Here is a 24,178-nt window from a genome sequence, read left to right on the forward strand (position 1 = left end):
CTCCATCCCATGTGAACTCTTGGAATACTGGGGCCAAATGCTTAGACATATCGGGTCATCCAGACATCCAGACAGACTTTATATATATCAAATTCTGTGCTCTCTACCTATTTCTTTTTTTTCTGTGATCACTTTTCTGCCATGTCTCCTTGAAGTCAGCCTCTGAGTTTTAGCCATACAGTCTGGTATCCTCTGGGTACACAAAAACAAGAGACTCAATTACCTGTCCCATCATTAAAAAAAAAAATAGTAATACCTACACCCCTGTGGTTTCTGTCTCTGTTGCTTTGTCTCTTATACTGTCAGGAAGTTTTATTTCTACTATTTGTTCTAATTGAAGGTTGGTGTGACATGGGCTATTCCACCATAGCTGAAGCAAAGGCTGTATCTTAGGTTTCTATTGCTGTGACAAAATACCATGACTGGCTTATAAAAGAAAGAGTTAAACTGGGCATACAGTTTCAGAGTGTTTGAGTCTATGATGACAGAGTGAAGACATGGAAACAAGTGGCTAAAGAAGCAACTGAAACTTACATGCTTGTCCACAAGCAGGAGGTAGAGATCCCACTATGAATGGTGTGAGATTTTTCCACCCCCAGTGACACACCTCCTCCAACAAGGCCACACCTCCTCCTCTTTCCCAAACAGTTCCACTAACTGGGAACCAAATAATCAAACACATGAGCCTATTGGGACGATTCGCATTCAAACCACCACATTCCATTCCCTGGGCCAGATAGACTCCTTGCCATATTATAATGTAAAGCATATTTAGTCCTAGCTTCAAAAGTTCTTACAATCTTTCAGTCTCAATACTGTTTAAAGGTCTCGAGCTCAAAATCTAAGACTCAAATTATATATTTGCATTATGCAATATCAAATAATATACACTTCCAAAAAGAAGGAATTGAAGCATACTGAGGGAATATTTGACAAAAGCAAAATCAAAAACTAACAGGGCAAATTCTAAATCTTGTAGTTCCCTGTCTAATAGATGGCTACTTTTCCAGTGTTGCTGCCTGTAGCATACTTCTCTCTCTTGGGCTGCTTCCACTCCCTGTCTGTAACTCTCTTTGACAGATGTCTCATGGTTCTGGAATCTCCAACTTCTTGGGGTCTTTAACACAATCTAGGCTTCGCTTTCACAGCTTCATGAAATGGCCTCTTGGGAACTCCATAGAGAGACTCCTCTGCCTTCAGTTGCTTTCCTTAACCATAGAGGAAGATTCCACAACTTTTTTAATGCATGCTTCTTTCATACTCTAAAGTCAGAATCATGAACCACATGGCAAATACTGCTAAGTTTGGCTGTCTATTTGGGATGGATCTTTGATTCCCTTCTTGAATTGTGTTTGCATAAGCTTTGATTTGTTGTTGCTTTTTAGGAACAAAAAATTATTCAACCCTTTTCTTTTACAAGTTGAAAGCTTAGCAGAGGGGGTCTTGCTTTTATTCCTTTATTCCATTTTGGATCAGAATTCTCCTTTTCTTTTTCAGAGAAAGCCTTAGTTCCAACATTAAATTTTCTTATACTCTTTTTCTCCTCAATCTGTACATTTGGGGGGGGGTTGTGGGGTGTTTGTTTTTACCCCAATTGCTCTTTTTAATGTAGAACTCTGCAAGATTGGTTACTGATAGCCATGCAACAGAGTCAATATTAGGCTGTCTTGAGATCTTCTCTGTCAACAAAGTGAGTCCAAAACTTTTCAATTTAACCTAAGGCATATTCTTAGGACAAGGATAAAAAGCAGCCACACTCTTTGCCAAAATATCATGAAAATGGTCCAGTTCCTAATATTGTTCTCTTCTGAAATGTCTTAAACTGGACCTCCATAATTTACAGCAGTATTGTTCTCAGCAGTATTGTCTTCCAAGCTCCTATTAGGATGGCCCAGTAAGCCCCACTTACTGCATTTAACCACTTTCGTAATTCAAAGTCCTAAAGTCTTCCAAATGCCTGGCAAAAACATCATGGTTAGGTCTATCACAGCAATAGCCCACTCCCTGGTACCAACATCTGTCTTTGGTTTATATTGCTGTGAGAAAATACCATGGCCAAGGCAACTTACAAATGAAAGAGGTTAATTTGGCTTATAGTTCCAGAGGGCTGGGGTCTAAGAGTAAGGTATGGCAACAGGTGGCTGGAGCAGCAGCTAAGAGCCCACATACTGATCCACAAGTAGGAAGCAGAAAACAAATGGAAAAGTGTGGGCTTTTGAAACTTCAAAGTCCACCCCCAGTGACACACCTCCTTCAACAAGACCACATCTCATAATCCTTCCCAAACAGTTCCACCAACTAGAGACTAAGCATTCAATCACATAAGGCTGTGGAAACAATTCTCCTGAAGAAGAAAACCAACATAAGCTAACTTAATAAGTTTCATTTATTATATAGTTGGTTGGTTGTCATTACTGTTTTCAACAGTCTTGCTTTAAAGCCCTGACTGGCCTGTAACTCACTATATAGCCCATGATGACCTAAGTCTTCACTTGCAGCTATTGTGCCCTTCCTCTACCTCTCAAGTATTAAGATTACCAGCCTGTGCCACCATGCTCAGGTGTGATTTAAGTTTAATAAGAACACTTGGGACTGTATAATTGAAAGAGACCACAAACTGGTTGTGATGATTTGAGTGAAAAAAATGTTTCCCATGGTTTATAGTAATAAATTGGTTCCCAATTGGTGGTGCTGTTTGTGGAGGTTTAGGTGGTACAGTATCGCTAAAGGACATATGTTGTGAGATTTGAAACTAAAAGTGTTATGCTGCTTCCAGTTCATTCTTTCTGCTTCCCATTTGCTGTTGAGGATTTGAGCTCTCAGCTTTCTGCTCCTATCACTATGTTTTCCCAATATGATGGACTCTCATCCCTCAGGAACCATAAGCTATAATAAATTCTTTTCTTCCATCAGTTGTTTTTGGTCATAGTGTTTTTATCACAGTGTCTTAGTGCTATATTGCTGTGAAGAAACACTATATCCATGGAAACTCCTATAAAATAAAGCATTTGATTGGAGTTTCTTTATACTTCTAGAGGCTTAGTCCATTATGATCACGGTGGGGAAAAGGTGGCATACAGGCAGACACGGTGCTAGAGAGTTAGCTGACAGTTCTACATCCAGATCTACAGGCAATAGGAAGAAAGTGATATTGGACCTTGTTTGAGCTTTTGAAACCTCAAGACCCACACCCAGTGACACACTTCTTCCAAAAGGGCCATATCTACTCAGAAAAATCCTTCCCTGATGACTAAGCATTCAAATATACAAGCCAATGGGGCCATTTTTATTCAAACCAACACACAGCAACAAAAACAGTAACTAATGCATTGGCTTCAAGTGTTATTTATTTAAATAACTTATGGCACCTGTACTGGCTGGTTTTGTGTGTCAACTTGACACAGACTGGAGTTATCACAGAGAAAGGAGCTTCAGTTGGGGAAATGCCTCCATGAGATCCAACTGTAAGGCATTTTCTCAATTAGTATTCAAGGGGGAAAGGCCCCTTGTGGGTGGTGCCAACTCTTGGCTGGTAGTCTTGGGTTCTATAAGAGAGCAGGCTGAGCAAGCCAGGGGAAGCAAGCAAGCCAGTAAGGAACATCCCTCCATGGCCTCTGCATCGCTCCTGCTTCCTGACCTGCTTGAGTTCCAGTCCTGACTTCCTTTGGTAATAAACAGCAGTATGGAAGTGTAAGCTGAATAAACCCTTTCCTCCCCAACTGCTTCTTGGTCATGATGTTTGTGCAGGAATAGAAACCCTGACTAAGACAGCACCTAATACAGAAGATTCACATATGTTTAAAAGTATTGTTTTAGAGGCTAGAAAGATGTGTCAGCAAGTTAAGATGCTTTCTGACAAGCCTGATGACCTGAGTTTGGTGCCTGGAATATACTTAGTAGAAGAGAACCAACTCACACAAGACCTGTAGCTTAATTCTGCTCTCTGGAATGGAGGCTGGACTTCATGACACACATGTAATAGAATAAACCAGAATGGCGGCTGCCCAGGCTCCTCAGAATGGCCAAAGCCAAAGGGAGAGGCATGGCCAAGGTGGTCTCCATACCAGTTTAATGACCCTAATAGTGTGGGCACAAAGAGCACCGGCCTCCATATCAAATTGTCCTTAAAACACTTTAAGTTCCCCTGATCGCCTCAGGGATGAGTATCTTGGGGGGGGGGCACAGCAAATGAGCAGAGCCTGGAAGGAACCAGACTCCCACAGCTCTAGAGTGCTAGAGCCTAAAGTCAGTGCGCACCCCTTCAGAGGGGCTGAGGGAGGACCCTTCCCACCTCTTCTAGCAGTTCCAGCTTCCCTTGGCTGTGGCCACATACCCCTACCACCAGGCCTTTTCCTTCTGTGTGCCTCTGAACCTCTGTCACTGGACTTGGGGCCACCTGGATGATCAGGGTGATCTCATCTCTCCATCTTTAATGGGACAACATCCTCAGAGATCTGTCTCTTGTGTGTGGCCACATTCACAGACACTGGGAGTCAGGGGGGTGTACATTACTCTGGGACACAGACCTGGGTATGCCTGTCCAACAGCCCCAGTGAGCAGGCATCTTTTCATTGAAACCCACAGCTGAGGGCCCTGAGGGCCCCCCAGCCTGTTCCAGGAAAGGGGCTCCAAAGCTGTGCTTGCCATTGTTCCTCTTCAGTCTCCACTCTTCACTGACAGAAGCATCTTGACCGGGGGGTCCTAGCTTTTCCCCCAAGCCTGGGAAATATGACAGGCTTATCCTAGGATCACAGACTTGCAGAGGGCTCCTTGCCCTTGGCCCCACCTGGTCTCAAGGCCACCTTAAGACAGAAGACCCTGGTCAGCTTTATAAGGAAAGACACAGCTCAGTTCCTAGAAGCCAGGGTTGGGAGGCTTTGGTAGCACCAATAATATGGTTTAGTTTCTTTTTTCTTTATGTTCTACTCTTATTCACACTGACTTTTCTTGGGAGATCTCGGAACTTTCCAGAAAGAAGTGTAGAACTCCAGCCCTTGGGTTTCCATATTGGTTCTACCATATGGATGGTGATCTATGTGGGAAAATGGTAACCCTGATGTCTACCCTGGGGGGCTGGCTTGCTGACCACATGGGGTAACTTGAGGAAAAAGACTGGCTTGTGTTCAGTAGGTCACCACCAGTTCTTTCACTTTCTCTTCTCTCTCCTTCTCTACGTTGTCATCTCCTAGGTCCCCCTTCATGCCCTATGCTTCTTTTCTGATCCTTGCCCTTCCTGCTCACAGGAACTGTCCTTTACTAGGAGACCATGGCCTGGCCACTTGATGCTAGGGAAATAAATGAATGGGTGGGTGGAATTCCCAGTGATCTGATCCATGGGAGGCGCTTCATCAATGATATGGGATCAACAGGGGCCTCTCTTGTTGCTTCAGTACTGCCATACAATGACCACTGCAATCAGACTGCTTCAGAGCAGCCCAGACAGAAAATGGAAGTGTCCCGGGTTCATGGGGAGTGAGACCAGACGCCTAAGTGGGGCGAGAGTGCGCTGAGCCGCCCTCCTGCAGCGCTGCGCATGCTCTGTGTTCCCCTTTTGCGCCCCGTTCCCAGGCTGCCGCTGTCGCCCCCGCCCCAGCCACGCCTGCTCACTCACCCTGCTCCTTAGCAGCAGCAGAGGACCTGGCCAAAGGTCTCTACGCAGGACGAACCTCGTGAACAAAGGTGAGGTCCGACAGCAGTCTGAGAGCTCAGAACCTCTCCAGGACGCCTCCCTGGAGAGCTTCTTGGAGGCAGCATCCTTGGCTTCTGGTTTTGCCTGATGTAGGGGTGGAGAGAGGAAGCCAAAGCTGTATAGCGTACAGGTAGGCAAGCAGGCGGGAGAAGGGAAGTACTAAAGGATCATTGGCCTATCTCAGAAGGTGTGAGCAAAAACCTCAGCCAAGCCAATACTTAGGAGGTAAGGCAGAAGGAAAGGTGGGAAAGCAGGTGAGGGAATGAGTAGAGCTGAGCTGAACAGGACACAGGTGGCCAGAGGATGGAAGGAGAAGCTGTAGTGGCGACATCTGGGGAAGCCCCGGGACAGTGTTGAATGAGCTGAGCAGGAGCTTTCAGGGATCCCGTTTTCTAGTGCCTGGGAAGAGGAGCTGGGCTGAGCTGGGAGCTAGGGAGGCTGCGGAGCAAAGGAACTGAAGCTTTTGTATTTCTCTCCTGATTTTCAGACCAGGGGCTGGCACAAGAGCATTGCACAGCTGATCTGCCCAGGTAATTTTGGTTTTATATCTCTGGGTGGGGGAAGTCTGGGCAAGCTCCAATTATGAGATCATGGCACTGTTACCCAGGGCACCTGGCAAACAGCCCACAGGCACAAGCCGTGAGAGCCCCCAGACTGGGACAGGCCATCAGAATCATGAACCTGTGGCTCTCGGGAATGAAGAGTTGTGCCTTTCCACTGTGTGTGTTGACCAGTGTCCACTGTGCTTCCCCCACTCCAGGGAAGAGCAAAAACCTCAGCCAAGCCAATACTTAGGGGGTAAGGCAGAAGGAAAGGTGGGAAAGCGGGTGAGGAAATGAGTAGAGCTGAGCTGAACGGGGAATTGTGCCTAGTGCTTTCCTGCAGTACTAGTTATGACTAGTTCCATCTAACAAGGGTCTGTCAAGAACCATTATGAACCAGGTTGTTACTACAGACTTGTCTGAGACCTGTCAAAGGAGATGGCAAAAATCATCCCCTCTATGGTTGGAGTTAGTGACTGAGCACAGACCATAAGTCATAAACATTTCAAAATAGTAACTACATGGGTTGAATGAAAGATAGTAAGAGCTGAAAAAAGGAGGCCCAGTTGCAAATTTAGGTGCTGGGACTAGAAAATTTCTATCCAAACTTAAAGGTGATAAAGGAATAAGGCACATGTTTCTGTTTTGAAGGAATATTCTAGGCAGAAGGAATAGCTGGTACAAAGGCCCTGAGGCAAGCATGCTCTGACTCCTGACTGCAGCTGAGGGAGCAACTGGCAAAGGACGGGTCAAATGAGCTGTGTGGGTTAACTCCAAGTAACAGTCTTGGTTAAGACTGTGGGCAGAAAAGGTCAGGATCTGACCCACCTATTCAGAGGATCCCTCAGCAAGCATCCATTGTTGGTGGCCTTCTAACGGCCTCTCCTCCCAGAACTAAGCCTGGGGCCAGTAGTTGCAAGAGAGCTCCCTCAGGGCTTTGGCAGGCAAGGCTCCTTAGCTGTCCCTCTCTGGCCATTCTAGCAGGTGGGAGTAGGGCAGGTAAGTAGAGCCTCACCTCAGGAGCAGCAGGCAGGGCTGAAAGATGTACTTGGGCCTAGAGCTCCTAGACCCCAAGGAAAGTTCTATCCTAAGTAACCTAGATATCCCTCCTTCTGGATGAAAAGGCCAGAAATTTCCTTGTGATATGACTAAAGAGGATCCTGCATATTTTACTTGCTGTTTATTTGGTGGGTTTCTGGTTACTTTATCTGGGGAAAGCACCCCACCTCGTGGTAGCATTTTGGATGGGTCTCTGAGCACCACAGGTCTTTCTCTGCCAGGCTTACTCTGCCTGCAGTATATATCCTTCTCCTTCTCAGCCTCCTCCCTTCTTGGTTCATACAAGAAGGGCTGGGGGAAGCCACTGCTACCTGTGATCAAGACCCTTACCAAGTGTCTTCCAGATATACATGTGTACATAAGCATATGTGCATGTGTGTGCATGCACGCGCACGCACACACACACACACACACACACACACACACACACACACACACACACGGGCACACTACCCAGAAGACTGGAGCTACCTAGGAGTTACTCGGAAATTTTATGAGGACAGGGTTTGCTGTGTCTTTGCAAAAGCTAAAATCATGACTGATTTTAGGAAGTAGGTCTCAAAAACTGCTGGTTATCACCCTTGTGTGACACTTCCAATGGGTCTAACCTTCTACCGATAAAATCCTGAACATAGGCCTGGCTCTAGAGCAACATAACAGCGAATGTGGGGAGGGATAAGCTGCCACTTGCTTCTGACTTTTCTGATATGGTGCTCTTATGGTAGTGGACAAGCACATTTATGTTATTTTTGTTTGGTATGTCTGTGAGAGAGAATGCAACAGGATGCACACAAGATCAGAGGACAATTTTGGGAAATCAGTTTCACCTAGCATCTTGTTGAAGGTGAAGTCTCTCTTGTCTCTGCTAAGCTGCATACTCCAGGCTAGGCTCACATGCTATCAGACAGTTCTTCTGTCTCTACCTCCCATTGTACCTTAGTGCTGAGATTACAGATTCACACTATCATGTCTTGTTTGTTTAAAATGTGGGATCCAGAAGTCAAATCCAGATTGTCACATTTGAATGGGAAGTGATTTTACCTGCTGAGCCATCTCCCTGAATCATGTTGTTTTTTTCAAAGACAATCATTTTAATCTGAAACACTTGTAAATTTGGGTCACATCTCCTCTACACCTCTTAAGTGTTTCAGAGCATCCATAATGAAATGCACATGTAGCCTGTGTGGGCATCCAAATAATCAAAAGAGCCCCCTTTCCTCCTTATTTGCATGTGTGTATATTTTCCTGTGAGTTTGGATGCATGTCTATACAGGGAGGCCAGAAGTCACTGTGGGTCTTAATCGCTCTCTACATCCCCCTACTTACTAAGTAAGCACTCAGCCATTTCCCCTGCCTCCTTTCCCTCCTTTAAAAAAAAGGCAAGAGCCATTTAACATAAAGGACACAGTTTGCAGGGCTGAAGAGACGGCTCTGAGGTTAAGTGCACTTGTTGCTCTTCCAGAGGATCCGAATTCAATTCCTAGCATCCACATGGCAGCTCAACAAACATCTGTAACTGCAATTCCAGGGAATCCAGTACCCACTTCTGGTTTCTGTGGGCACCAGAAATGCACTAATACATAGCCATGCATGCAGGCGAAACACCCATATACATAAAGTAATAGCATAGTTGTTTTAATTAAAGGCACAATTTTAAAGGACATTATTCAGTGACATTCAATGCTTTCACTGTGCTGCTCAGACTTCCTATCTAGTTCTTTGCCCCATAAGGAAACCCCTGAATCCACTAAGTTACTTTTTTTATATCTGGTCTCTCAGCCCAGCTTTCTGGCTATGAATTTGCCTCTTTTGGACTCATTATGCTTTATAAAGATTTGGGGATTAGTGACATTGTGGTAAATTAAAGCAGCAAGAATTTTCATATTTGCTCCCTGAGTGAGAAAACAGCTACATGGGGCCACATGGAGGGGCATTTAGGGACAAGGAGACTGTTAGGAAATCTTGTGCATAACAGGAATTGGGTCAGTGTTTGGAAGGGGCCCTGGAGGAGAGGGGGGAGGAAGACCCACACCCCGCCAGAGTTTTCCTATTCTCTGGTCAGTCAGGTGTGGGAGAGCTGCCATATCCTTTCCACTCAGTCCTGGGTGGGCATTCAAGCCTCTGACCCACTCTTCAGGGGGTGGCCAGGGGGCACCCCTACCTGGGAACCCGGAGCTACTTTGCTAAAGCCACCAGAGTTATAGGAGAGAGGGATGAGGGAAGAGGTTTCCAACACCTGCGAGAGTGAGTGCAGCGGATCTTAACTGGAGCACAGGAAGGCCTTCTAACAGGAGATTAGAAATGGCTCATTAGGAGAAAGCCTGTCCCATCCTCCAAGCGCAGTGAGCCTTGATGGGCAGAGACATTCTATGGTTTTAGAGCTATATTATAGAAATGCAGGGGAAAAGAGAGAGAGAGGGAGAGGTAGAGGGGAGAGGAAAAGACAAAGAGAGAGGAGAGAGGAGAGAAAACAGAGAGAGAGGAGAGAGGGGGTAAGAGTGAGAAGTAAGAGAGAGATAAGAGAGCAAGCAGGTGCTGAACAGCCCTTTTTATGGTCTTTACTGTTGCTAGGTAACTGGAGAGGAGTTTAGCCTGAAGGTCAGAAGCTTGGGCCATTGCCTACATGACTACTGACCATGCTTCTCTTGTGGGGGTTGCGGGGGGGGGGGGGCAGTAACTTAGGCAGGAGCCAGAGTTCCAGGAGCATGAGGGAACGCCTACAGTGTCATGCAGGTGAATTATCACCACCAGGGCTCAGACCTAAGTTCAACTGGAGACCAGCCTGGGCTCTGCACAGGTCAGTTCCCTGTGGGTTGGCTAGTAGGAGCCCCCTAGTTTTCTGGGATCTAGTCCCTGATCGAGAACCTGATTGGAAGCAGATGGGATTGAGTATTTAGTGGCCCAAGATCCTGGAACCTTAATATAGGGCAGAGTAGGAAAGGGGGCTTGGCAAACTGCCTACAAAAGACAAAGACTTTAGCCACAACTAAAAACTAGGTCAAAGCAGCTCTTATGAAACATCATGTTACATTATATAAATGGAATCATACAATATGTGACCTTTTCTGTCCAGGTCTGACAATTTTAACTTAGCAAAATATCCTCGGGGTTCATCCATGTTGGAACATACATCAGAATTTCCCTCCTTTTTAAAATTCCTTTCCTTTTTATGGCCAAATAATACTCCTTTGTTTATTTATACCACATTTTGTTTATCTGTTTGTCTCTTGACTGCTTCAGCCTTCTGAATAGTGTGACTGCTGTGAATGTGGGTGTGTGGGTTTTTATGTAGATACCTGTTTTGTGTTTGTTTTTTAAATTGTTTTGAATTGCTTGGTCATGTGGTAAGTGTATTTAACTCATTGAGTAACCATCCAAATGGACTTGGTTTGCTTGTGTTGAGGGAGAGTAGGGATTGTGTGTATGTGTGTTTCTATATGTGAGGACACTTGCTTGCCAGTGCACAGGTATATGTGTGTACAAATATGTGGAGGCTAAAAGTAGAAATTAAGGGTCCACCTCAACCACTCTTCACCTTATATATGGAGAGACAGTTTCTCACTCGCACCTAGAACTGGTCAATTGGGTAGTTATTTACACTAAGTAGTTAATGTAGCTACTTAGCTTGCTCCAAGGATCCCCTGTCTGTTTCCTTTGTACCTGGATTACAGATGAGCAACCACACCCACTTACATAGGTACTAGAGATCCAGTCTTCAGTCTTAACAGTTGAACTATCTCCCATGATATGTGTGTGCGTGTTCTCATGTGTTCAGGCACACATGCCCATGTGCATGTGAATGCCAGAAGACAACCTCAGATGTTCCTCAGGAGCAATACACTTGGGGTTTGTTTGTTTGTTTGTTTGTTTGTTTGTTTGTTTTGAGACATCTCTCATTTAGCCTAGAACTCACCTGGGATTACAAAAATGCACCATCAGGCCCAGCTTTTTTAATTTTAAAGTTTTATTTATTTTGCATGTATGAACGTTTTTCATGCATTTATGTACCAGTGAATGCCAGGTGCCCTCATAGGTCAGAAGATGATGTCCTCGATCTGGAGGTTGTGAGCCAATATGTGGGTGCTGGAAACCAACCTTGAGTCTTTCTCATGTTTAGAAGACAAATATATTACTGATGAACCATTTCCAGGCCTATGGAAATGGTTTCTATTGTTATTTTTCCCTTTGCTTTTGATCATTGTTATTCAGCTTCCTAGTATAATAAGAAGCGCTTGCTACAACCAGGTTATCCAGGTAAAAGGTTTGCTTTGGCTCACAGCTTTCAGTTTGCTAATTGGCCATTGCTTTGGGACTGTGGCAAAGTACATCAATATGATACAGCAGAATCACTGACCATATCACAAAGAAGAAAGAAGAAGAAGCCAGAATCCCACTATCCCCTTTGAGAGCACACTGACAATGGCATAAAGACCTCTAGAACACAGAATAAACTGAATGGAGATTCTAAGCTTGGAGCTCAGCTTTGTTGCAATATGGGCCTGCCTGAAATATATCACACACACACACACACACACACACACACACTCTTACTTACACAATTTAAATTCTAAAATATATAATTTTAAAGGAAAAAAGAGAAACTGAACTCAGCACTAGAATCCATCTGTTGTCTCTGTGTCTTGTCTCCTGGGTATAGACATAAGTAACTGGCTGCCTTATATACCTGCCTTGGTGCCTTCCCCTTTGTGATGGAGAGTACACCCTCAAGTTCTGGGTGAAAATAAACTCTTAAAAGTTGCGCTAATCCAAACTTTATATGCCCCAGTACAGGGGAACGCCAGGGCCATAAAAGGGGAGTGGGTGGGTAGGGGAGAGGGGGTGGGTGGCTATGGGGGACTTTTGGTATAGCATTGCAAATGTAAATGAGCGAAATACCTAATAAAAAATGGAAAAAAAAAAGTTGCGCTAATCAGCTACCATTTTCTCAACTGTTTCAATATACAATTGTCTTTAAAAGGATGTTTTTCCTCTGTGCCTCAGTGCTGTTTTCCACCCAACAAATGAACACTGGTGATTCCTTATGACCTCTGGTAACCACCTCATAGTCCCCATCAGCTTCAGTGACTTGGATGACTGTTCATCATACCAACATCTTAAGACTAAATCTCTTATCATCTATAAAAGTCTTCCTCCCAGCTTCCTTCCACATATGATACTGATTTGCAGAGACTGTGCTGGTTGCCTTGTGAAAAGTGCAGTTGGGTCAGCCCATTTGTACCTCTGGCTTCATAATCCTCTTAACACTGGACGTTCAGTCCAAAGGCTCAACTCAGTTCAAAGGCTACCTTAGCTTGCAGTTAGAGGGTTGTGGCTAGAGTACGTCTCTGCTCATCCTGGGAGCAGATCTGTCCCAGCCTCTGCTTTACATTTAACTTACAGTTAACATTTTGATGTCCTGGTTTCCTCCAATCTTTTACCTAATGACTATCTGTCCCATCTTAAAAGGTCAGGTTTTTTTTAATATATCCTTTTTAAAAAAAAATTTAGTACTCTGTGTGTGTGTGTGTGTGTGTGTGTGTGTGTGTAAAATGTAAGTATGTATGTGCTTAAGAATATAGGTGTCTGGCTGAAGAGATGGCTCAGAGGGTAAGGGGTTCTGAGTTTAATTCTCAGCAACCACACGGTGGCTCACAATTATCTGTAGTGAGATCTTGTGCCTCTTCTGGCCTGGAGGCCTACATGCTGTACTGGATGTTATGTATAACAATTTTTTAAGAATATACATGTCTATAAAGACCAGAGGCATCTGATCCCCTAGAGCTGGAGTTAGAGACGCATGTGAGACCCCTGATACAGGTACTAGACATTGAACTCGGGTCCTCTGGAAAAGCAGCAAATGCGCCAAACCACTGAGCCATCTCTCCAGCCCTTTAAATGATCTTTTTGTCTGATTCATTGAAACTGCATCAGAAACATGAATTTATAATTGGTCAGTGTTGACTTACAGGACCTGCGGGCAATTTAAATGCTAGGTAAATTTGTTTCCTAGACTCCGTTCCCTCTTTCTTTCCTGTGGTCCCATCATTGCTAAAGAAACAAGCTGTAGTCACCCACCAGGGCATAATGAAAACTCTTTTGAACCCTTACCCTTCTCAGCTCCCTCCTGGTTTCTCTGCTACTCAGGACTTTCATGTTTTCAGTCTCAAATCTATTAGAACAGCATTCTTGAAGCAAATGATTCTAACTAGCTTCTACATTAATTGAAGTTCAGAAGCCTAAGGCTAAGTTACCTTTGTCTACTCTGTCATGACCTTGGCATAAGAATCAACTCCTTGCAACCCTCATTCAGTCTCATTGCTTATGTACATTGTCTCAGTTCTTAGCAACAACAAACACCATAGGGTCCTGGGCATTTTATTGCCTGTGTTCCCTTGAACCACATGGCCACTCTCAGTCTGACATCACCTCTTCAGATAGAATCTACTCATCTCCTGTAGATCCCACTTCATGGTGCCTCTTTCTGCTCACTCGCAACTCTCACTCTGCAGCTGGAGGTTGAGTAAATATGTTAGGGGTGATTTTTTTAATGGACCTAGACACTAGAGAAAGAGGAACCATAAATGGAGTATCCATGAGTGCCTAGAAAGTGCCTTGTAGAGAGGGATAGCATGAAGGGCAGAAGGAAAAAATTAAGAAAAGGAAGGGAGAGAGGGGTTGGAGGGATGACTCAGTTTAGAATACTTTGTTGTTTAGAATACTTTGTTGCAGTGACTCCATCAAGCTGTAAGTAATGTGGTTATCAGTGGCCTGGGTGAAGCTTCCAGAGGTTGCAGGAACTGAGCCTATGAAGTCTGAAGAAGAGGTTGACCACTTTTCTGGAACCTCTCTCATTCACTCACACACACACACACACACACACACACACACACACACACACACACACCATAGCCTTGACTTGCCTTGCTACTATTTGGCAAGAAAAATAAACCAGGTTTTGAAGCAAGCTGGGGTTGGCTTTGCAGCAGCCACAGGCTGTACCACCAGGCCAGCATGATCTTACTCTTTCCATGTCTCTCAGCCTTTCAGCTGTGCTGTGGTTGGAGCCCTGACTATGGCAGCCACTCTTCTAAGGGCAAAGCCCAAGGTAAGTGGTTAGCCTCTCCCTCGCTGTCCCAGAATTTGCCCTGAGCAGTTTCCACTGCATGAATCTTAGAGCACTCATTTCAGGAGAGACCTTTGCTGTCCCCATCCCCATGCAGCATGCTGCTTGCCTGAGTTTCCTGTGCTAGGTTTTCTACTTCTGTCTGCTCCTCTTTCCTGAGACAGGCTCCCATGTTTCATTGTTTTCATTTCGGATTACCCTGGAATTTAATTCCCGACCACATAACTGGCTTGTTTTAGGTGACAGTGTCTTTTGAAGATGTGTCTGTGTACTTTACAAAGACAGAATGGAGGCTTCTGGACCTCAAACAGAGGACCCTCTACAAGCAAGTGATGCTGGAGAACTACAGCCATCTGGTGTCAGTAGGTACGTGACTCTGCTTTGGAACTTTCTTGCTTGTCAATTGCTACGAACCCAAGAATAAGTACATTTCTTTATCTTACCTATAACTTGTAGGTCAGCTGTGCTATTAAAAATAAAGTGTTCTTCTAAATAGCTTGGACTTTTAAATGCTCAGAATATAATCAATAACAACCTGTCAGACCCATTTTCCGCACAAAATCATAGATTCCCAAAACATCTTTCTATTGAGAAACAGATAGCAATTGCTGGAATATTTATTTGCAGCATTTAAGACTCATTTTACAGCAGTTGTAGTTGACCTGCTTTATAGAAGTTAGCAGCATCTTCCACTTACACAGGCCACGAGGCGCCACTCGAAGGCCAGGCAGTATACTTGATTTCCAAGTCTGGAGAAATCTAGGCAGGAGCTGGGGCAACTTCCTTCCAGCTGCTTCAACACTCTTCATTCTCCTGTCTTGTGCGTCTGCAAGAGACTTTCCATCTTGCCAGTTCCAGACAAAAACCAACATTCATTTGGCTGTATGGATGAAGAGTGTCCAAGATTTGGGGTCATACTATTTGCTGGCTGGCATCTTCCTAGCTGAAGTGATGTCCTGACTGCCTTTGGGATGGGGAGGGATTTGTGAGAATGGGCATTCTTCCGTTTTTTTTCTCTCTGACTTCTACAGACCACCCCGTCATCTGACCCCTTGGGAAACTGGTTCATTCCCTGGGTTCTCTCGGATCATCTAGAGCAAGTTGTGGACACATCTTCCCAAAAGACTTTTGGAATTCTCACTTGAGTTTAGTGGAGAAACACGCTGCCTCCGGGCACATAACTAGGGGAAATTTTCCTGGGGAGTTCTTTGCACTCTAAAGACACAGGCTGAGCTCTGTTTAAAAATTATTCTATCCTTAGCTAGAAAGGTGCTAATTTTCTTCATTTCTTTGAACAGGATTTGCTTTCTCCAAGCCTAACCTGGTATCCCAGCTGGAGCGAGGGGAGAAGCCCTGGATTAGAGATGATGGAATGGAGAGTGCAGCAAGATCCTGTGCTGGTGAGCTAGGCACCCACCTCAGCTAACTTGACCATGTCAGGGATAGAAAGGGCTGGCCTAAGGAAGGTGATGTGGACTAAAATTCTGGGTGAGAAGTCCTCTTTAGTAAGGTTGTCAGTCTTCCCAATGCTCCCTTCCCATACTGTGACTAGATGAAAAGACACTTATCTGCCCTCGTGTTACCAGTTCTGCCCACTTTCCAGCATACCTTCTTTCTGCAGTCCCTTCTTTGCCTGCTTGATGGTTTTTTACTCCCCAGCTCCCTGATAGGAAGATAAAAAAGAGGGGGGAGAAACTCCACAAAGCCCAGGGAAGTGACACTGTGGCTCTGTCATTACAGGGAATAGGATAAAGACCAAGACTTTGACTTCAAAACCAAAACTTTTCGGAAGAGGTCTCCTCAGAAATACCTCACGATCCTCATTGCAGAGACGTCCTCACGATTTCAGGCCAAATCCCATTGTAAGGTACCAACACTCCAGAATCGCGGATAAGCGATATCTATGTCAGCAGTGTGGAAAATCCTTCAGCCGCAGCTTCAATCTCATCAAACACCGGATTATCCACAGCAGAGAGAAACCTTATGAGTGCAGCGAGTGTGGGAAGCAGTTCCAGCGCAGCTTAGCGCTGCTGGAGCATCAGCGCATCCACAGCGGCGACAAGCCCTATGAATGTGGCGAGTGTGGCAAAACCTTCACGCGCAGCTCCAACCTCGTCAAGCACCAGGTCATCCACAGCAGTGAGATGCCATTTGTGTGCCGCATGTGTGGTAAAGTGTTCAGGCGCAGCTTCGCGCTGCTTGAGCACACGCGCATCCACAGCGGCGAGCGGCCCTTCGAGTGCACCGAGTGCGGCAAGGCATTCAGCCGAAGCTCCAATCTCATAGAGCATCAGCGCATCCACAGTGGCCAGAAGCCCTACATCTGCAAGGAGTGCGGGAAGGCCTTCAAGGGCGTCTCGCAGCTCATCCACCACCAGCTCATCCACCGCGGCGACAAGCCCTTCACGTGCCATGAGTATGGCAAGGCCTTCCGAGGCCTCTCAGGGCTCAGCCAACACCAGCGGGTCCACAGAGGTGAGAAACCCTATGAGTGCAGCGAATGCGGCCGGGCCTTTGGTCGCCGGGCCAACCTCTTCAAGCACCAGGTGGTGCATGGTGGGGTGCGGCTCCAGCACCGCACTCGAGGGAAGGGATTCCAGCGCAAGCTCCTGGAGCATCTGCGGGACCTCCATGGGCAGCAGCCCCAAGAGGCTGGAGAAGGTAGCTCCGCAGAACCCCAGCCCATCGACACCAATGAGAAGCCCCAAGTTTGTGAGCGCTGCGGCCAGGTCTTCGAGAACAAGTTGCTGTTGTGTCGCCACTTGCGCATCCATGACGACGAAGATGACAAGAAACAGAAGCCTGTTATTTCGAGCACCTCAGTTTTGGAGGATAAGTCATTGCTCAGCCAACATCTGGAAGCCCAGCCCACAGAGGAAAGCGACAGCGAAGGCAGTGTAGTTTTCGTGTATGCTGAGAAGCCCCACGGTCCATCCTCACCTTGAGGCCAGAAACAGGGCAGCAGTTCAGAATGGCAGGATGGCCCCTTCCCCAGTGTGAAACAGAGAAGCAATTCAGAATGACAGAGTGCCCTCCACCTTCAGTGTAGTTTGTCCTGCTCCTTCCCTGATAGGTCGAAAAGGAAAGCTCCCTCCGTAGTCCTGGATGATACAATTGATGCCTAGAGATTGTACAGGCAGGCTCCTCAAGTTACCTAGGCAGGGTTCTCCTGTGTGTGCTTCGGTGTGTGAGTGCCTGTGTGAGTGGGGTCTCCAAGTGAGCAGATTTGTTTTATACAGAGTTGGTCTTTTCCATCCACATGGGAATTGCCTGATGTAGTTAGAAGGGAAGCAGGTAGGTCCAGCCGACTCTAGGCACAGTTACCATGAAGTTTACAGACAGATGACCCATGTCCTTTCCCTTGTTTAATGTGGGGTGGTTTCCTCCCCTTGAGAGTTGTGTTTCTAGGGAAAATATACTAAAGCTACTTTATTCCATTAAAAGTTTATAAATTGAAGGAGCTCTAAAATTGACTTGATGCTTTATAGGAAAGCACAGGGAACCTGCTGTCCTGGGGCGCAGGCTAGGCTATATGTGAAAACTTGGACCCTATTATGTACCCCTGCTGCTGCTTGGAGGGTCTGTACCAAAGCTGTCATCTTGCAGAGAGGTTAAAGTCCAGAGACCTGAGGGTCTCCATTTTGGGAAAGGAGCCTCTTTCCTCTGGTGCCTCATAGAAGAAGGGCGTAGGTAAGACATGGCCTCTTTGTGCCACTCCTATCCACTGTCTCAATACCTACAGTTTCTCTGCTAATCCCTTTCATGGAACCCATTGTGTGCTGATAACAGGTTAGGAGTTTGCACTTAGATGGCCCCAGAAATGAGTCTGGCCAGACAATTACCTTTCAGACAGATGACATTTGTTAGAATATTAAAGTTGCCATTATTTTAATATGCTTTTGTTTGCAGGTAAAAGTTGGGAAATGGAGATCTTTGTTATATGAGAGTGTTGGGGAATTGATCCTTTATAAAAATTCCTCAGGCAGAGGGTGTAGCTCAGAGGTGGAGTACATGCCTAGCAGACCTCGGGCCCTGTGTTCCATCCCTGACTCCTGCCCAAGCTCAGACAGGAGAAAGTAGCCTTTCCAGCCCATGACTGGTGAGTATGGTGGCAAGTCTGGCCCTCCAAGTGATATCACTCACACACACACATACACACACACATACACACACACACACACAAATACACACAAACACACATACACACACACACACACACACACACACACACACGTCTTAAGCCTGGTTGACTTTAATTAGAACTAAGGGGAAGGTGTTTTATAAGAAAATCTGTAGCAGTTCTATTCTGCCTGTGCAGAAACCCTGGAGATTTGTCCCTTGGTATACTCAGCTCAGCATCCTGGGCAGCAAGCTACTTTCCAGTCCTCTCATATCCCAGGAGGGAGAAAGATTTTCTCACAAAGCTGCCTGAGGGCAGGTGGGGGGTACGGGTAAAGTGGAGGCTGCCCTTGGGCACTCCAAGAAGAGTGATGGTACCTTCCCTGCAAGGTTAGTGAGGTTCAAAGACAACTGCCTCCTGCCAAGAGAGTATGGGAAGACCTGGAAACTTGGGATGCTGGTTGGGGCCCTGGTCACAGAATAACTTCAGATATTCTTACACAAATATGCACACACACACACACACACACACACACACACACACACACACACACACACGTTTTATGTATATAAAATGTTTTGTGTAAAGTTCTAGTTTATAGCTTGCTCTTATCTCCATGTCCTCCAGACTTGTCCTGTGATTGCTTTCTTTCTCATGAGCCTGCAGTTGTATGTTGTGCTCAGCCTTGTGTCTCCACTCCAAGTCCCATGTTGGATACTAGTGAAAGAGCCTTGCTCTCTTAGTGTACTGGACTTGGGCTATGTAGTAGTTGGCTTCAGTGGCTCCTGGACGCAGTCCAAAGTATCTGCTACCTTGGTTTCCCACTAGAAAATGAAATACTAAGAACAGTGTCTTTTAATTCCCTGGTGAAGTAACTGCTCAGACAGTCTCTCCTAGGGCTGGCACAGATACAGGAAACTAGGCCTCATGCAGTGCAGGTACCCACAGTGGGAGGTCCTGTGCAGACTGTCATGTGTTCTTAAATAATCATTTCCATGGCTCTAGGAAGGGAATGCATGATACCTATCCTGTAAGCCTGTCACCAGCTTCTATACCCAAAGATAAATCTCCAGAGAAGGGGTCATGTGTAGTTATTTTCAGCAGAAAGTGGGGTCTGCAGGGAGAGATGTAGAGCACTTTAGAGTGGAGTACCCTGAAATGCTCCAGAGTCCCCAGTGGTTGCTACATACCTAGCAACACATCTCAGTTTTCTACTGTAGTTCCGGTTCCTAGATGTTTTCAGCAGGCAGTTAGGTGTAGTAGGTTCTCTCAGGTATGGTAATCAGGTATGTAAAATGAACGAACAAGCTTCTCCTGGGATAAAGTCAAAATAACCAGAGGCGCTTGTGCTTTCCCTTGTTTTGTGCCTGAAAATTGGTCCATTCCTTATGCTAGATGGGGAATGGGGCTAATGGTTCATTTGTGTGTCTTGAGTGGCAACTAGATTATAAACGCTTAAACTATCAAAAACTCCTGCTGTTTTCTAGTCCCTCCTTTTTCTGTCTTCCCTCCATACTTTACCTTCAGACCATTTGCCTTTTAAGACTTTGGGTGCTTTTCAGGTGCTGTGTGAATACCCTGGCATTGTCTCCAGGAAACTGACAGATGGTCCTTTCTGAATTTATCATGAGGTGGAAGTTTTCAACATTTTTGTTGGTTGAAAAAAAAAAAAACATCTACTTGGAAAGAGTTTCCCATGTGTGGAGAGGGACTGCTTCCAGGATTAAACAGAGAGGTAGTGGGTTCAAAGTCAGAAGCAAGAGTCAACTCTGAGCTAGCAAGAGCCTACAGTGAGGCTAGGCTTATGGGGAAGGGGTTGTTTGCCATATGGGAGGGCCTGCCTTAGTCTGCCCAGGGTGCAGGCTTCTCACAGGGCTCAATACTGCAACTGCGAGATCAGGCCTGTGCAAAAGGCTCCTAAACAGAAAACTCCATGAAGAGGAACCACTATGCCTATCTTCTGTTCTGGGTTTGTTTATTTGTTTGTTTGTTTTTGTTTTGTGCTACCAAGTTTCAGGCAGCATGGAAGCACCCACCCTTACAGCTTTCCAAAAAGGAAGTAAAATATAGGGACTTCAGGTTTGGGGGTGGAGGTGTTGCTGAAAAGTGCCTTGGTTGGGAGTGAAGAGGATATAGTGTATTGGGGAAGCCCAGAATGCACACAGGTTTCTCTAGGGCAAGAGTCTTAGAGGGCCATTGTTTCATGAAACCACAGATGAATTGAGTCTAGGGGAAAGCATGGTTTTCTTTGGAGGTGTTATTTTAAGCCTGTGTGACCAGGCTGGCCTTTGACTCTTAATTCTCCTGCCTCTACCTCCTAAGTGCTGGAATTACAGGGTTGGGCCACCATGCCTGGGTTCTGAAGAGTCTTACGTTCTTATGTTGAAAGTAATATCAGTTCAAGCCCTTGCACATTTATGAGAGAAATGGTGCCTCCTTTTGTGTTCAGTAGGGCTAAGCCTGGTCCCTCTCCACCACCTAAGAATGATGAGAGCAGAAATGAAGGACTACTGTGCATCTGGAGGCTAGTGATACATTAACGTTCTTTGGCAGATTGATGGGGGGTATAGGTTATACAGCTTAAAGTGTACAAGTGTGGATGAGTTGTGATGGGTGTCTGTGCCCTTAATATCATCCCCACTGTTAAGTCCATGAACATTCAGCATCTTAGGCAGTAACTCCTCCTTTCTTCTCCTCCCTATCCCATCCTTACAACTACTGCTTTTTATCACTAGTGATTAATTTCTGTATAAATGGACTTCCACAGTGTGTGTCTGGCCTCTTAGTGACATTTTTAGATGTTTCCGAGTGTTGGTGTGTATATCCTCACTTCATATATATCCCAGTGTATAAATGGCCTCCAATACCTGTTGATGCCTGTTAATTAATATTTATATTCTTTCCAGTTTGAGACAAATAAAGCTGCTATGAGTATTTGTATGCACATCCCAGCATGAACGTGTTTTTGTTTAACTTGGTAAAGAACTGCCAAACTTATCCAAAGTGGTTGCATTATATCTGTAATAGCTGTTGTATGAGAGTTCCGGTTTTCTCCATGCTCACCAACACTTGTCTGTCTGTCTGTCTGTCTGTCTGAGGGTAGTCATCCTAGTGTATGGAAAGTTGTAGCTCTTTGTGCTTTTGATTTGCATTTCCTTCATGACTCGCTTTGTATGTACTTGGTCATTCACATTTCCTTTGAGGAGCCTGTTGATCTCTTTCTCATTTCAATTGAATTGTTTATTTTCTTACAAAGAATTAGAGTTCTAGTTCATCATCAAATACATTTTTAACAAATGTTTTCTTTCAAATAGCATATTTAAATTTTGTATTTTATATATTTGGGGTTGCAATGAAGAACTCTTGTCAAAAATGTCACTAAGATATTATCTTATGTTTGCCTGTAGAAATTTTTTATTACTTGGATATTTTTTGTTGATAGTCTTAGGTTTTGTTTTGTTTGTTTAGGTTGGGTTTTTATTTATTTTTCAGGTGATGTTGCCTGGGCTTATTTTGAATTCCTGCCATTAACTCTGGAGTGCTGGACTAGGCATTTGCCACCAAAGTCAGCTTTGAACTATTACTGCAGAACACGCTCCCCTCCTTCCTTCACACAGACTTAAATAACAACTTTTAAGTCAAATGGTGCTGGGACTGAAAACAAAAAGCCTAGGTAAGAGATCCAATCACGCTGGGAGCGGTGTGGCCATAGCAAGTTACTAACCTGCTCCAATTTCCTATCAAGGCAGAATTTTAATAATCACCTTTAAGAGAAATTGGGAGCTATAAAAGATGGTTTCCCTTTAGCATCAAACAGTCCACACTGCTAAATTAAAATGAAACCTGTATAATGCTTAGTTTCTGGATTACACTCTTAATTTTAAGGTGCTTCAGGGAATCTAACAAAATTGAATGAATCTCTTGAAGCCTCAGGAGGTTGCTATGGGAGCATCTCTTTGGCCTCTGTAGAAGCTAGGGGAAAATGGCAGCCCTTAGGTTCTAATGCTAGCCAAGGCCACTCACTGCACCGGGGAGCAAAGTGGAAACTTGGGGAGTTTGCACTAGAAACAAAGCTGCAAGACAAAGACCTCAGGGAGGAGGCCAAATGTCTGACCTAGCAGAGCGGCCAGCCAAGTGCTCTGTGGGATCGCTTTAGCTTTGTGGATGATAAGGCACTAAGCTAAAGTCAGGGGATAATTTTATTTACCAACTTGACCAGGCTATATAGAACTCAGACTTTGGTAAAACACCAGTCTAGATGAGGCTGTGAAAATAATTTTTAGATGAGATTGGTATTTAAATTGGTGGACTTTGAATAAAGCTATCTTTCCCCCTAGTGTAGGTTGATCTTGTTCAATCGGCTGAAGGCTTTATTTAAAAAGTCTGAAATTACCCTGAGGAAAGGATTCTGCTCCTGATGGCCCCTGGATTTAACCATAGCTTCACCCTCAGTTGCTAGTTGGCTCAGTCACCACTCAGCTTCTACATTCTGTGAGCCAGTGCTTTGAAGTCTCCCATAGATGAAGAGATGATAGATTCTGAGACACTGTGAGAATCCTGACTAATAAAGCCATAAAGTCATAAGCACAAGCATATAGCGATTAAATTTATACTGAAAAAAAAACTATTTGGCATGAAGGAATACTTCAATAAGACATAACTATGTTGGAGTAGCATTGTCATGTAACTGGACAGATGTAATAGATAAGCAAGGACAGATAAGCAGTACAATTGTTAAGCTATATTTTAGAACTATGGATAAATGTCAACATTTCTTAAGGAGACACATTTTCCAGGATGTAGAACACTTTTCAAAGTTATTTATGAGCAGGCATGTGACACACACCTATAATCTCTGCACTAGAAAGGCTAAGGCAGGAGGGTTGCAAGTTTGGAGATGAAATCTGTAGTTCAAGTTAAGAGCTTAAGTTAAGAGAAGATCATGAGGGTGGGCTCTAACCATGTATGGCTGAGAAGCAATAGAAAGAGGACTTCTCAGGCAGAGATAGGTACATAGGGAGAATGTCATATGAAGATGAGAGTAGAAATTAGAGTTCTATATGTACAGACAAGCCACAAAATGGCCAAGGTTGCAGAAACTACTAGGAGCCATGGAACGAGAGCGGACCAGGCTTCCTTGAAAAACTCAGAAGGGACTCACTTTGATGAGAGCTTGATCTTGGACTTCCAGCACTGGGGTATACTTTGTTATGACAGCCCTAGAAAACATAAGACCTACTCTACATCCCGTTTAAAGGTTATCTTGGTTCAGGAAGTAAAAGCACTTGCTACATATTCTGACTAGCTGACCCCTGAAACTATAGAGGGAGGCAAGAACGACTCCTTGAAAGTTGTCCTCTGACTTCAACAGGAGCAATATGGCATGTGCACATCACACACACATACACGATAAAGGAATGATTTTTAAAAAATTGTTCACTATTGAGAAGTCAGGACAGTCTATACAAGCATTACATTGTGAAGGAAATGAAAAGTGAAACCACGAGCTATCTCTAATGCCAAGCTAACAAAGTGTCTAATAGCAAACCTTTGGGGTGTGGTCTGATCCTTGAGAGAAACAATTATTTTTGACGACCTCAGTTATCCAATAAGGAAGATGGTTCAGGAGATTAGTTTTCATCTCA

General features: G+C 44.8%; 1 protein-coding gene across 5 annotated transcripts; it reads left to right on the top strand.

Annotated features, from left to right (window-relative positions):
* The first annotated feature begins 5,437 nt into the window (after nucleotides 1-5,437).
* On the top strand, nucleotides 5,438-22,871 carry Zfp92 (zinc finger protein 92). 5 transcript variants are annotated; one of them, XR_386920.3, is made up of 7 exons: nucleotides 5,438-5,679; nucleotides 6,177-6,219; nucleotides 14,330-14,395; nucleotides 14,653-14,779; nucleotides 15,712-15,813; nucleotides 16,154-18,512; nucleotides 22,026-22,114. XR_386920.3 is itself a non-coding variant. In XM_017318463.2 (7 exons), the coding sequence occupies exons 3-7, from the start codon at nucleotides 14,363-14,365 to the stop codon at nucleotides 22,154-22,156; spliced, it is 1,128 nt and encodes a 375-aa protein (XP_017173952.1). In that variant the 5' UTR covers nucleotides 5,471-5,679; nucleotides 6,177-6,219; nucleotides 14,330-14,362; the 3' UTR covers nucleotides 22,157-22,871. The 5 variants fall into 5 exon arrangements, 4 of the variants coding, with proteins under 4 accessions (XP_017173952.1, XP_006528027.1, NP_033592.2 ...); XM_017318463.2 differs by having other exon boundaries at nucleotides 5,471-5,679; nucleotides 16,154-16,888; nucleotides 22,026-22,871; XM_006527964.3 differs by lacking the exon at nucleotides 22,026-22,114 and having other exon boundaries at nucleotides 5,475-5,819; nucleotides 16,154-21,487.
* Nucleotides 22,872-24,178: the final 1,307 nt, after the last annotated feature.

Source organism: Mus musculus, chromosome X, assembly GCF_000001635.26.
Source record: "Mus musculus strain C57BL/6J chromosome X, GRCm38.p6 C57BL/6J".
Taxonomy (NCBI): Eukaryota; Metazoa; Chordata; class Mammalia; order Rodentia; family Muridae; genus Mus; species Mus musculus.

Excerpts from the sequence above, each read along its gene's own strand:
- Zfp92 (XM_006527964.3), top strand. The coding sequence starts at position 14,363 with ATGGCAGCCACTCTTCTAAGGGCAAAGCCCAAG. Across the intron at positions 14,396-14,652 it reads TTCTAAGGGCAAAGCCCAAG|GTGACAGTGTCTTTTGAAGA; the intron begins GTAAGTGGTTAG and ends GGCTTGTTTTAG. Across the intron at positions 15,814-16,153 it reads TGCAGCAAGATCCTGTGCTG|GGAATAGGATAAAGACCAAG; the intron begins GTGAGCTAGGCA and ends CTGTCATTACAG.